Raw genomic sequence first — 15,797 nt, forward strand, 5'->3', positions numbered from 1 at the left:
GAAAAAATTTCACCCTGTATAAGCTTTTTGAAAACTCTAACATGAATTTTACAAATAAGACAAATAGGCAATTAAAATAACATATCTATTTTTTTCCGCACACGATTGCTTAATTTTTTATAAAAAAATCAAATTTGATTATGAATTAAAAGTTTGGTAAAGTGAACCATAGATTTAACAAAATTAACTTTTATTACCAAAATTAATTTTTTTTAACAAATATTTAATTTATGTTACCACCAATTAACTGATTTATTCAAACAAGAAAAAAATCAGGTCCGGATTTAAAAAATAAGTTCGTTTTGGTCTTAGAAAAAATTTCACCCTGTATACGCTTTTTGAAAACTCTAATATGCTTTTTACAAATTAGACAAATAGGCAATTAAAATGGCATATTTATTTTTTCCCCACACGATTACTTAATTTTTTATAAAAAAAATCACATTTGACTATGAATAACTAAAAGTTTAGTAAAGTGAACCATAGATTAAAAAAAATAACTTTTATTACAAAAATGAATTTTTTTTGAACAAATATTTAATTTATGTTATCACCCAATCAACTGATTTATTCAAACTAGAAAAAAATCAGGCCCGGATTTAAAAAATTAGTTTGTTTGGGTCTTAGAAAAAATTTCACCTTGTATACGTTTTTTGAAAACTCTAATATGAATTTTACAAATTAAACAAATAGGCAATTAAAATGGCATATCTATTTTTTCCCCACACGATTACTTATTTTTTTATTAAAAAATCAAATTTGACTATGCATAAAAAGTTTGGCAAAGTTTTTGCATAGATTTAAAAAAATTAACTTTTTTTACAAAAATTAATTTACAAAAACAACGTTTTTGTTAAAATTAAAAGTTTTTACCATTTTTTTTTTTTCTATAACACGTCTAGATCTAAAACTTCCCATAACACTTCTTTTGGACTCTATAGTTTAACATAGACGTGATCAAATTGATAAATTTTAAATTTCTCCACCTAATTTTTGCGATTTACAAGTTTGCAACTTTTACAAGAGAAGACTGAAAGTCTACAACAATTTTCATAGTCTTTACAATGGTAAGATGTATGTGCTGTAAAAATTTCAGAAAAAGATATTAAAATGGAATAGAGTTGTAGCGAGTTTAAACCGTGAGTTCATTTTTTTTTTTTCATTTTTAGGTTAAAATTCCGATTTTGACAAATTTGATTTTTTAATAAAAAATTAAGTTATCGTGTGGGGAAAAAATAATTACACCATTTTAATTGCCTATTTGTCTTATTTGTAAAATTCATATTAGAGTTTCCAAAAAGCGTATACAGGGTGAAATTTTTTCTAAGACCAAAACGAACTAATTTTTTAAATTCGGACCTGATTTTTCTCTAGTTTGAATAAATCAGTTGATTGGATGGTAACATAAATTACTTATTTGTGCAAAAAAAATTAATTTTTTTAATAAAAGTTATTTTTTTTTAAATCTATGGTTCACTTTACGAAACTTTTAATTCATAGTGAAATTTGATTTTTTTATAAAAAATTAAGTGTTCATGTGCGGAAAAAAATAAGTATGCCATTTTAATGGCCTATTTGTCTAATTTAAAAAATTGATATTAGAGTTTTCAAAAAGCGTATACAGGGTGAAATTTTTTCTAAGACCCAAACGAACTAATTTTTTTAAAGCCGGACCTGATTTTTTTCTATTTTGAATAAATCAGTTGATTAGGTGGTAATAGTGTAACGATTGGCCAAAACAAGAGACACATCGATCTGACCGTTCAAAAATTATGACAAATACAAATTTCTGTCAAAATGCGAAACTCGCCCTGTATATTATTAAACAATGGGAGCAGACACTTTTTAATGGTCATTTGTTATTCTATTCCCCATAGGAGCCTCTATACGAGGTAGGAGTATGTACAGTTCCTCATGACTCACCCTGTATTATGTACAAATCTGACCCATTCCTTCTTATTTCTAGCCAGCGTCCTTGCTTCTATCCATGTTGTTCCTCATTTTCTCGATTATGTTGGCTAGTGTTCTATCCCAAGTTTGTCGTGGTCTACCTTTCTTCTTTCTTCTTTGCGTTTTTGCCTGCCAAATTTCTTTCACTGGTTTTGTCTGATCCATTCTCTGAAGATGACCCCACAAACTGAGTTGCCTTCTCTCTATAAATTCTAACGTTGACTCGATTTCCAAATCTTCTCTTATTTGAGTGTTCCGTAGCCTATCTCTTTTAGTAACTCCTCGAACTCGTCTAAGGTATTTCATTTCTACTGCCTGTATTTTACTCTTTTGTCGTTCTGTTAGTAGCCATGACTCGCAACCAAAGTTTAATACAGGTCTATATATTGACTTAAACACATTATTTTTTGTTTTTCGTGTTATTTCTTTTTTATTTATGAATTTATTGCTCATTGCATGGTATAGGTTCATTGTTTTTTGAATTCTATTATTAATTTCTGTTTCCTGTCTTCCGTTGTCTTCTAATTATACTCCTAAGTGTTGGAAGGTTCGTGCTTATTATATATTTACTTCTTCTATTTTTATATTTATCTTTTCTTCTTCTTCCTTTTCCCTCATGACCATAACTTTTGTTTTATTTTTATTAATTATTGTCATTCCATATTTTTTAGTGTTTCATTCCATATTTCTATATTTTTTTGTAGTTGTTTCACATTTTCGGCCAATATGACGACGTCATCGGCGAATGCTCCTTCTGAAATATCTACTCTTCTTAAATTTCTATAACCCACATGCATTTTTTTCACTTTTACTTTACATTCTTTAATTATCTCATCCATGTAAATTATAAACAGTGTTGGACTTAATCCTCCTCTTTGTCTCAGTCCCTCGCTCGTAGTAAAGGGTTTTGATGTTCTGTTTTGGCTGATGATATAATTCACATTGTTGTTGTAAATATTCTTAATTACCCTTATATTTTTGTTACTTATACCTCTCTTCTCTAATATTTCCCGTAATTTTTGCCTTGGTACCGTGTCAAAGCCTTTTCAAGATCTATGTAAGCCATATACATTTTTTTCTCCTGTTGCTGATATTTTTCTATTATTTGCTTGATTGTAAATATATGATCCTAGGTGCTTCTGTCTTTTTTGAAACCGCTTTGTGATTCCTCGAGTGTGCTGTCCATTTTTCCGATTATTCTTTTGTTCAGTATGTTTTAGTATATTTTCATGGCAGTGCTTAACAGTGTTATTCCTCTGTAATTGTTTCAATCTGTTCTATCGCCCTTTTTATAAATCGGCACTATCTGTGCCTTCTGTCAGTCCTTCGGTATCTGTTCTTCTCTCCAAACTGCATTAAATATTTTTAATAATATATCTGTTGCATTTTGTCCCTTTTTTACCATTTCACTGGTTATTCTTTCATAGCCTGGTGCTTTTCCGTTTTTCGTTCCTGCAATAGCTTCTTGCAGTTCATTTATGGTTATAGGGTCTACATTGTCTACTTCTATTCTTTGGTTCGCTACATTGTTTTCTTCATGATAGCAGTGAGTTTGTAGCATCTCTTGGAAATATTCTCCCCATCTGTTCATTATTTCATTTTCTTCTGTAAGAATTTCCCGTTTTATTCTTTAGGTTTTCTATTTCTTGAATTCTTTCTTTTATCATTGATTCTAATACTTCATAGAATAGTTTTTGATTCTCTATACTGTTTGTTTCCATATTTTCTCCAAATTCTGTCCATTTGTCCTTCTTTGCTTTTGTAACCAGTTCTTTTACTATTCTCCTCTGTTTTTTATATTCATCATAGTTTTCTGGTATTTTGTTTTGTAAGTATATTTTCCAAGCATGTTTCTTTCTTTTAACTTGTTTTATTTCTTCATTCCACCATGCAGTTTGCTTTCTTTTATTGCTCTTTTTACTTATTCCACATACTTCTGTCGCTGTATTTAATATAATCTCTTTGAAGTAGTTCCATAATTATTGTTCAACGTTTTTACGCTCTCTATTTTCTGTAGAATTTTCTAGTTTTTGATTTATGATCATCTGGTACTTCTCAGTATTCTCTGTACTTCTCAACTTATATGACCTAATAGTTTCATATTCTTGCTTCCTTTCTTGCATTTTGTGATTGTTGTTATTATCTGACATATTTTGTTTTATTTTCATTATTACTAAATAGTGGTCACTTCCTATTTCTGGACCCCTTCTAACTTTTGTGTCCATTACGTTTTTCTTATTATTTTTTTCTACTAACCTGTAATCTATTATCGATTTTTCTTCTATACTTTTAGCTTCTTTTGTGTACTTGTGTATGTTTTTGTGTTCAAAAAATGTATTAGTGATTACTAAATTGTGCATCATACAGAAATCTAGCATTCTTATACCATTGTTGTTTCGTGCTGTTTCTCCACATTTTCCTAATACCTCTTTATATTCCTGGTTATTTGCTCCTACTCTGCTATTAAAGTCTCCTGCTAAATATATCTCCTTTTGCTTGTTCCGTGACCAATGCTAATTCTTCCCAGAATTTATCCTTATTATAAGCCGAGTCGTCTTCGTTTGGACCATATACAATTGTTATTGTTTTTAGATTATTGCCTTTATCTTACATTTCAACATAATAACACAGTCTTAAAAGTCAGAAATTATAGTAATAATTTCGCATATTATGTGCATGTTTTATTTTTGTACACGTCTGTTTTATTTAAATAAAAAAATAGATAGAGTTTGACATCAAATAATAATATTGTTGAATATAAATCAACCGAAGAGAAATATAGATATTTTTACCATAAAGTAATTATTTAATCCTTTGTTTTCGCCTTTTATCCACCCCTCAAGCCATACATAATACATACTCTATTAAAATGTATTTAGTCAATATGCGTTTAGTGTATATTTGAAATTGATTGAATAATTTAGCTTTAGTTAGTTAGTTCGGTCTATAAATACCATTTATTTTAAAATTAAATCCTGAAATATTTCTAAAATTCACGGAAATATAGCCAGATCCATTTTCGGCAATTACTCTGCCTGTTTCTTTAAATATTCAAATTGAAATATTTCATTCTGTGTATTAGTACGAAAATCGCGAAGGGCAGAACTGTTATTCATTGCCGTTTAATTACTCCCATGAGAAAATAAAAGATAGACCGAAAATTAAAACGGAATAACTGCCAACTCCTCTTTTTGTTTCAGTGTGTCCCAATTCCAGGATTAGGATTCCGGCGGGGAAGCTACAAGTGCGTGTGCAGACCTGGATTCTATTTTCCAGACATAAAGGCCGAAAGGCGGTATTACAACGGGACTGTCCTGGAGGAGGAGTACGAGAAGCGTATGCTGGTGAGTACAAAATTATTAACAAGCTTAAAAGTGTGAGCAATAAGTTTAAAAAATGTGAAAAGTTTCTGACCCAATTTTAAAATATGGCCCATTCATCCAAAATTAAGGTAGCATAAAAAACTTTTTGCTGGTAAACCCTCATACACTTTCAGCGACGTTTTAATTTAACAGCGATGTAGGAGGGACGCTGTAATTATTATAGTTAATGAAATATTTATGAATCCGCTTATAGATCGAATTAAAAAAAAATTAAATTAGAATAATCAAAAACTCTAAATTCTTGATAGTGAAATTAAATTTTTCTGAATGAACTCTTTTTTTTCTTAAGGTGCTGTAGTGCGTCCGATATATGAAACAATCGAGCATTTAATGATACAAGCATATTATTTGGACCACATATACTACTACTACAATGGTTCACATTTAGATAAGAGGCCATCTCAGATTTTGCTTTTTACAAAAATGGCGGGCATTCAAAATGGAGACTAAAAAATGTGACTAATTGCGCGATAACTTTTGAACGAGACTTCCGATTTTAACCAAATTTGGTATATAGGTTCTTTTTTTGATGTATAAGATCGAGGTCTTGAGCCGGAAAGATCAGTTTACCAAAAGTTGTATTTTTCTTGGTTTTTATATAAAAATCTGTTGCTTTTTTTTTAATTTTTTCACTCTATATATTAATTTTTCAAAAAGATTATACCGCTATTAAACAGAGCTCAAAAATGTTTTTTATAAAATATTTTGAACTTTTTAGTTATGTTAATTATCATTTAATAAATGCATAAAGTATCTTCACATGTACCTATGTGCGGCAGATTCGTGCAAATATTATAAGAATTATTGTGAATTTAATGGTAGAAGCATATAATTTAGACCACATATACTACAGACATAAAGAATTAAATTTAGATATAAGGCCATCTCAGATTTTGCCTTTTACAAAAGTGGCGGGCATTCAAAATGGCGACTATACATATTATGTGGCTAATAGCACGATAACTTTTAAACCAAAAGTCAGATTTCAGCCAAATTTGGCATCAAGGTTCTTTTTTTATGACTTAGATCGAGATCTTGAACCGAAAGAATCGGTTTACCAGAAGTTGTGTTTTTACTGTTTTTTATGTAAAAATATGTTGTATTTCTTAAAATTTTTCACCCTGTATATCGACACCCCCATCGAACAAGGTTGTACCTAACTCATTTTTAGCGATTTTACAGGAGAATCAAAAAACGAAAAATTATATTTTTAAAAATTTTTAGCGAAATGGTTAGATTCATTTACACTGATGCGATATGATATTTATAGCATAATAAGGGATTACTGTGAGATGTATGAGAACGAATTTTTTTCTTATTACTTAACGATGCAAACCATAAATAAATTTTACTATAGCGATAAATAAAACGTACATGGAGGTTGAATAAAAGTTTTTGAAAAAAAGGTAAATTTTCATTTTTTCCATAATCTTTAGGCCCGTTTCGGGATCGGAAGATAAAGTCCGATTTGAATAATTATTTTTTTGTTATTCTTGTAATTACCAATCGCAACTTTTCCGCACTATAGCGACACGGAATTATCAACTTGACATTTTTCGCACCACCCTATTTTGTAGTGTTGTAGACAATATGTCGATTTGTCGAATTTATGCAACTGGCACAGTGCGAGTGTGCGAGATACAGGATTGGAAAGTGTAAACTGGAAATACCAAAAACAGTTAAGATAGAGGGCCGTTCGACTTCGTTTTTGACAAAGAAGCTGAAGAAGGTGTAGGCAAAGTTCTAACCATACTATTTTTGATGGATTCGACCGTTACTTGATGGAAGTTCATTTTATCTAACAATAAAACACTGAAAATATTTCTTTTCTATAGTTCCACAAAATTTATTACAACTATGTGACTACAGCTGCAGAGTGCCTTTCTCAAGTGATATAGTTTACAATGTGTTTGCCTATTTAAGTCTTTAACTGAAGAGGTTGAGGAGTGGGGAGCTCTTTGTCTCGAGTTGGTCATTCAGAATTATATCTGTATTTTTCAGTTTATTAATTTCCTTAAGCTATCTTTTTTAGAATCTATGGAAATTAATAAACTGAAAAATACAGATATAATTCTGAATGACCAACTCGAGACAAACAGCTCCCCACTCCTTAACCTCTTCAGTTAAAGACTTAAAAAGGCAAACACATTGTAAACTATATCACTTGAGAAAGGCACTCTGCCGAAACAGCTGTAGTCACATAGTTGTAATAAATTTTGTGGAAGTATAGAAAACAAACGTTTTCAGTGTTATATTGTTACATACTATTTTTGTTTATCAAAAATGCCATGTCCATTTACACTCTAAATATTTTGAGGCTTTTCACAAAAAATAAAATTGTGTATTTCAATTTTTATATCTCATTCCCGCCAAAGGTTCGAAAACGAACCATTTTGTTGTTGTGGCACCTGCCCTTATCAAAGTGTAAAACAATTTTTTACGAATGTTTATTTTACTCTAGGTAATCAAATATATTACATATTATTGCAGTATTTCTTTGCTTGGCGGTTAATGGGTCAAGCTATGGCCCATTCATTACCAAACACCTTGTAAAATACATCTATATTATTTTAATATTCTAATTTGATATTATGTTATTATATGGCTCTTTTAGCATTCAAACATTTTTTATAAGTTTAAACCGATAATAAAATAAAGTTTTTTTTACACATAAGATGGATAAAAAAAGAAAGATAAGAAAGACTAAAATTTGGAAACAGAAGCATGTGCTAGTGTGTAACTTTTAAGCAAAACACTCTTTTACATTGTTCACAAATTATATAAAACAATCATAATATGGACAGTTGTAATGTATCGATCATAAAACCGAAATTTAAATAAAGCTCAAGACAAAAGATTATTATTTTATAAATTAGAATATTAAAAGAATATTAGCATTTGAAAATCTAGTTGTAACAAAAAAATTCAAAGTAAATATTTAATGAAAAATTGTTGATTTTTTTATTCTATTATACTCCTTTATACTACACAAGCTGCTCAAATTGTTTCTAACATCTGATTTTTACTTAATGGTTTTTTCTATTTCAATTTTTGGTATTTATAAAAAGACAAAGTCGCATCCACCCGAAGGTTATTAGCAACATTTCTGTAACATTTGTAACAATATTAAATCAAAAATTTCTAACAATTACAATTTGTAAACAATTAAACATTTGGAACAATAATTTAATTCCACGCACTTAACAATTTATTTTTGAAATGAACTTTTATACCTCTAGCGACACTCCGACACTCTGTTTCTGATTCATCATTAGTGATGAGGACTGATATATTTTGTCTTCGAAAACTAAGAATGTGATTGTACCCCGGCATAGGAGCACTAATTTTTAGGAATGCTATAGGGAGACAGGAGTTATGCCGATTTTTTGTAACTCATTGATTAGCAAATCGTGTGGTATTGTAGGACAGGACTTTCTTTGGAGAGCACAAGTCGTTCCGCTGGTGTAATTAAACTTCTTGCTCTGACAATTTCTCCTTGTATTTCTATTTGGCTCTGATTATTGATAAAATCATCCACCATTTGTTTATTGGACATATACACACATATGCGATTAGGTATTAGATAATCTGGAAGAGAAGATTATATTTTTTGGTTTAATTTTATTTCCCAGTGGGTGAAGGTAGTCTTAAAGTTTGGTGTTTTCTAAGGCACTAAAAATGATTGCTTGTTCTTTGGAAGGAAATTGCAGTTTCGACGCTGCCGGAAAATATGTTTGTGATGAGTTTATTTGACTTTGATTGCCTTGACTTGTAGAACTGTTGTGTGGTTCCATGTTTGAATTTATTTCGATAAATGTTATGTAAAAAGTAAGTCCGACCCTGCACACCTGCTACAACACGTATATAGGCCTTTACTAAACGTGGTTATTTTGCTAATAAAACTGGATTTGTTTATTGACAACAATAAAAAATAATTGCAATTCAGTTGACTTTATAATAATTTAACTAGTATTATGTAAAGAGTTTGTACACTTACAGTTTACAACAATAACAAATAATTGCAATTCAGTTGACTTTATAATGATTTAACTAGTATTATATAAAGAGTTTGTACACTTACAGTTTATTTTAGTATAGCACTGAAATTCACAATTTATAAGTTATATTAAACTTCGTTAATATTAAAAATATTCGGAGCCCACATTGAATACAACATTTCAATTATCGATACAGAACCGAACTCCTGATTTCTAATTTTTGTATTTAATAAATATTGAATATTAATTTGTTTTCTTGTACAATCCATTACTGGAATAATTATGTAATATATTTAATTTAATAAAATGAATTCAGTAATTTTTTTTAATTGGGCAACAATGTCAACTTAGATCTCTGACGTAGATAATGACGTGCATCGGGTTTTACAGGTACTGTACCAATTGTAATTATAGTTGAAATGGAAATTGTCTTCCTTTTTATTTGACGAACTAATAAATACAATGATTACTAATAGTTTTATAATCTACTTATTTTAAACCTCTTTATAATTGATTTATTACCTACTTAGTGATACTAAATCTAGATTACAATTCTTGTGTAGGAGGCCACAGCAGCCGAGACATTGTAATTTAAAACAAAAAAAATTAATTCAAATCCAAATAGATAAATGAATTTAATCTAATTGGAAGGAGAAGCAGAAATGTAAACTCATTTGATTACACTGCCAGGTTGTTGAAAATTTTCCGAAAATAACAAACTGTTTCTGTTAGATCCTATTCTTTTATCAAATATAGAGGCACCTTGACAAATGGGAAGCTATAAAATGTTAACACATCGAGTGGCTTCCACGACCGAAGTGTGTTTTGGGGTAAAGCGGGTCTATCCAAGCCCTCGAGAACGTTTTGTTAAAATAATGCTAGTTTCTACGGTTTATTCAATGAAGTGTGGTAATGGGACACTCCGGATAATAGTGAAGAACGTAAACGAAAAAATCTCTGAAAGTAGAATGTCTTCGTTTTCTCTTGATTTCCGGTAATATTACTCTAGTAGAGATTGTGATCTTTTAAATCAAGGTTGTTTCGCATCGATCGTAGCTTAGTATTATTAAATATGCAACCGGTCAGAGCACTTTGTCAGGCTGGAGAAAAGGGAAGGAAAGACAGAAACAAATTATTTTATAGTCAGAATAGGGTTGAAAATTTACGACTTTTCTTCGGGAATCACTAAACCGCTTGCATGCCAAGTAACCTGTTAAAAAATTCACTTAGGAAACCATTTTATTTTCTACGCATACCGAGTAAAATAAAAATAACATAAATATTAGAATAAAATATTAAAATTTTCAAAAGCAAAGGGCAGGTTTAATCTAATAGTCTAAGAGCTAGTGAACCCTCCGACTAACGGTCGTCATGTAAGGCTAGAAGTTTGTCTAGTGATAATCTATAGCACACCAAGGCTAAAAACCATGACCTGGCAGGCATCAGCCGTGCACGTGTATCTACCAGTTGAATCGAAAAGTGCAAATTTAGGGGGTAAAATAAAGGGGCGATTCTGAAGAGCATAAGACCTTGCCAGGCCAGGGGAAAAATTAGGGGTTTTTCCTAAAATTATTTTTTGCAAAGAACAAAGTGTTTTTAGGTTTTTTGAATCATTCCAAACAGAAAAGGTCTTTAGTGACTTTTCTCTTAGGTTAGTTTTTGTTATATAAGCTATTAAAAAGTTTGAAAATTGCGAAATCGGCCATTCTTAACACTAAATCGGACATTTAACTAAAAATTTCAATGTTGCCAAGGTAGGTAGATATTCTTTAAACATTGATTGATGAAATCCGGAAGAGTTATTTGCAATTCAGTATCGAAAACCCTTTGTTTTTTAATTGCTATTCAAGCGGGCGCGACACTGTAGTATAAATGAGGACGTTTGAGTTTGCATAAATTTATTATCTCGAGAATGGGCAAATTTAAAGAGAAATTCTCAGACAGGTCGATTTTTATTCTTAAATTAGGACTTTTTGGACACATATTCACGAAAAAAAAACAGTAGGGTCTGAAACTCAGTAAAATGTACTGGCTGATAGGAAGAAGGTCACAACTGAGTATTGTATAATTAAATTTTAGTATACAAGTCAGTTATTAAGCGAAAATGGAGCTAAGTTATCCAATTGTTTGGATGTGCGTCGAGATCCAATATCGACATCCTGGAGAGATTCCAATCGAAGACCTTCAGCATTGTCACAAATGCACCGTGGTACATGCCCAATGAATACATTAATCGTGATCTTCAAATGAAGACTGTCAAACAAGAAATTACTCCCAAAAATACGACACACGACTTTAAAACCACCCCAACAGGTTAGCGAAGAACCTAATGAAGCCCCAGGCAAACAGAAGGCTAAAGCGCCTCACTCTAAGCCATCTATCAACAATATTGTAAATTTTCAAAAAAGTTTTAATTTATGATACACATTTTTTATTAGATTCACAAATAATTTTGTTACTAAAATTATGATTTCATAGGTTATTGTCACTGAACAGTCTCCTGCAAGTCTTTTATAATTTAATTAAACAATTTACTTTTTGTAATCATTATAACAGATTGTAAATAAATGGGATGCTAACAAAAAATTACTGTGTATCCTAGCAGCATAATATTTGTGTTTAGCGACTCCAAATACTCCCAAGTAACGAGTTTGCACTGATTTTGTATCAAATTTCCATACAACTCCAGGAAACGAGGCCCATCCTAGGCATCAGGTGCCTCGGATACTATCGCTGTCATGATATTCATCTTCAGCGGGCCGAAAAATCCCCCGAGTAGTAATATTGAACTCATTTCCGTCTATTAGTTCCGAATTATAAATTTATCATTTTTCATCATTTCGAAATATATTTTAAAAGTAGTTAGTCAAATTGTAAAAGTATATTACCAAAGATTGTGTCGTTTATTTGTTAACAATTCTGTCTCTATAATATGTAGACATGCATATCAAAATAAATACAGATTTGAACTTTTGCAGTCCATACTGGGTGAAGGTTCACATTTTTTAAGATACTCAACTGAATTTTTTTAATTCCAAAAGCGGCCTACTGCGGATCCAAAAACACGGTAAATTACCGATATTTTGCTTTGCATTACAGATATAGGAAAATGTTATTGAACAAGTTGTTCCAAATATTATTCTCACCCCACATACCAAATTTCATTACAAAATTCGCACTTTTAGTTTTTTCATTATTTGTAGTCAGGATCCTAAAATTGCAGAGGAGGCTGCTGGCCGATCAGCCGACCTTGCCCAATCTCCATGCAGCGTGTACGTTAAACTATAATGCAGTTCTAAGGAGACCGGGTCTCCGTAAACGCTGCTGTACTGCGCGGAGCATTAGCAAGTGAGATTTTCCGGCCAGCAGCCTCCGCTCCAGTTTTAGGATCCTACAATATGCTACCGACTACAAATAATGAAAAAACTAAAACTGCGAATTTTGTGATAAAATTTGGTATGTGGGGTTAGAGCATTATTTGGAACAACTCGTTCAAATTACTTTTTCCGATATCTCTAGCGCGAAGCAAAATAGCAAAACAGTGTGGCATGTGTAAAAAATTTATGGGGAGGCCAAGCCTCCCTTGCCGCCTCTGACCAGCCGCCACTGTATATATGTAACTATGAGCTGTACTTATTAACACCAACCGAAAAATAAAGAAAAACAATTTTTGAATTTTTGGATAATTAATTGCCAGAAAAAAGAAGGAAAAATTGGATCGTATGTATGACTGGGAAAATCAATTGGGGGCTGGAAAAGGTGGATGAAGAGAGAAAAACAAAAAGAACAAAATAAAAAGAAAAACAAGTGAAAACTCTTTTCCTAAACAACACCAATATCATAAGTACCATGTCATCTGGCAGCTGGAGTCACTTGATAGAAGTAAGTGAACCACACTGGAAAAAGGTAAAATACCCCTCGCACCAACACAAAAAGTTGAATGACAAAGACAAAATGTCACTCCCCTGACGTTAGGTGCAGATTATGGAGACATATTATAAGGAAACACAATTGCAAATCTCAGTCACCCGAGTTCAACCAATCCTTGGTTTGTTAATAACAAAAAACCAGGTAGAAGCTACGACCTAGTCAAAATCAGCCTGGTGCCCTTTAGTGACGACATGTGTAGATAGAACACAAGAGTGTTTGGAACAATTAATGTCACTAAGATGCGAAATTAGTCGCATTGAAGTAAACTTCAAAGTTTACTTCAAGCAGCAGCGAGAACCGGAACTACCTGACTTGACAATGGCAAGTGAGATCTTGCCGAAACGTCGTCAAAATAATGGTTTTTCTCAAAACCAAAATTACTCAACGCGGAGTCAAACCCGGAAAACAACAGAAAGCATATATTTATTACACTTGAAATTTCCGCGGGAGCTATATGTGCTTTCTGTTGTTTTCAGGGTTTGACTCCGCGTTGAATAATTTTGGTTTTGAGAAAAACCATTATTTTGACGACGTTTCGGCAAGATCTCACTTGCCATTGTCAAGTCAGGTAGTTCCGCTTCTCGCTGCTGCTTGAAGTAAACTCAATTTTTACTCACGATACCGTCACTTATGTAGTTAATCCTGATCAAAACCAAAATTATTCAACGCGGAGTCAAACCCGGAAAACAACAGAAAGCATCTATATATATATATATATATATATATATATATATATATATATATATATATATATATATATATATATATATATATTTATATATAATTGGCCTCTGGTTCCGGTATATTAAATTTTCAGTTTAATTTGAACTACTATACGGATATAAATGACACAAAAATAGGAACAACTTGCCCTGTGGATATAAAATCAATTCCTATTCAGAGATTACCAAAAATGGTTGTAATCCATTTTGAGACTTCGCACTCGGAGAGGGACCTCGACGAAAGTTACATTTAACAATAGATTTTATCCCGGAGCGACTGGATACGCACCAGATAATGTAATCCCTTGTCATTTCAACCTGTGGACGATGTCGAATCATAAATGCACAACGGCCGATGGACTACCTGGCTTTCAGGCGACATCTCCATTTTGGAGAGAGATCGGTTAATACGGTACAGTATGTTGCGTCAAAGCTGATTGTTTGATTTTTATTATTTATATTTAATGAGAAATTGAATAGGGTAATAGGTTTTTGAAGCGATATCAGTATCAATTTCCTTCTAAGCCTACGGTAAAACTTTTTTTTTATTTGTTTACTCAATATAGATAAAAAGCCAAATTTAAAAATTCTGTAAACACAAAAAAGTGTGTAGGAAAAAGAAAACGAAGCATATGGATAAAAAGCTTCAAGATATTGAAAAGCATTATGCTAATAAAAGAATGTAAGAGATTTCTACCAGGAGGCGAATTGGAGCAGTGTCCAATGTACAAGAAAACAGAATTACTACAAGAGTAAGGAAGGGTACCTAATAGGAAATAAGCAGAGGAAGATGGCGGGAGCATTTTAGGGCGCTACTTAATGAAGGACTGGATGAAAGTGATGAAGGGCAAGTGCAAATGGTAAAGGAAGTTAACGACCCAACGAAAACAACGAAGACTCAAACCGTGGATGAAATTTATACATAGCATGAAAAACAATAAAATTGCAGGCGGCAATGGTATTACTGCAAAATTAATGAAGAATGGGTAAATCACTTACAACGCGTATATGTAGACATCTGACGAAAATCTGGAAGTGAAGGAAAATGCCGGAAGTATGGAAATAGGCAATAGTATGTCCCATTCATAAAAAGGGAGATAGAGCAGTGTGCGAAAACTACAGGGGCATCACTCTCCTATATGTAACATATAAAGTACTCGCCAGAGTCATAAGAAGCAGACTGGAAAGGCATTTTCCAGAGCAGGTTGGATTTTTGAAAGGATTTAAAAGAGCAAATCCACCATAGATAAAATATTCGTGTTTAAAATAATAATTCAGAGCAATATGTACGTGCAACAGTTATAGCTAAACCTCGTCTTTATAGATTTTAAACAAGCTTACGATTCTGTGATAATAAGGCGTTTGTATTAGGCTCTGAAAGTACTTGGAATACCGGAAAAGATGATAAGACTAGTAAAAGTGATCTTATTGAAGACCGATGGACTACCCGGCTTTCAGGCGACATCTCCATTTTGGAGAGCGATCGGTGGATACGGTACAGTGGTTACGTCAAAGCTCATTGTTTCTTCTTCTTCTTCCTCTTCTTTTATATAGACAGTGCGGCCTGTTTTTATTCAACGGTGCCTTTAATTCTGTCCATAAATTGTCATTCCATCTTTTCCTTGGGTGTCCTATATTGTCCTATACTTCTGCTGCCTATCGGTGACTTGTCCCTGGCTACTCTTACTATCCTTGATTCAGACATCCTGCTTATGTTTTGATTCCACTTCTCTTTTTTGTTCTTTACCCAGGTATTTATATTGTCTACCCCACATATACGTCTGATTTCTTACCCTGTCCTGTAGTCCTTTTCC

The 15,797-nt window shown here is 32.0% G+C and overlaps 1 protein-coding gene across 1 annotated transcript in view; it reads left to right on the forward strand.

Moving 5' to 3' along the window:
- LOC114324987 (probable G-protein coupled receptor CG31760) overlaps positions 1-15,797 on the forward strand; it is a 1,828,242-nt gene that overhangs the window by 277,873 nt on the left and 1,534,572 nt on the right. Inside the window, exon 3 of the mRNA XM_050641487.1 lies at positions 5,151-5,294. Coding sequence (XP_050497444.1) covers positions 5,151-5,294 — 144 coding nt within the window. The remainder of the gene's footprint in view (positions 1-5,150; positions 5,295-15,797) is intronic.

The sequence above is a fragment of the Diabrotica virgifera genome, chromosome 10 (assembly GCF_917563875.1).
Source record: "Diabrotica virgifera virgifera chromosome 10, PGI_DIABVI_V3a".
Classification (NCBI taxonomy): domain Eukaryota; kingdom Metazoa; phylum Arthropoda; class Insecta; order Coleoptera; family Chrysomelidae; genus Diabrotica; species Diabrotica virgifera.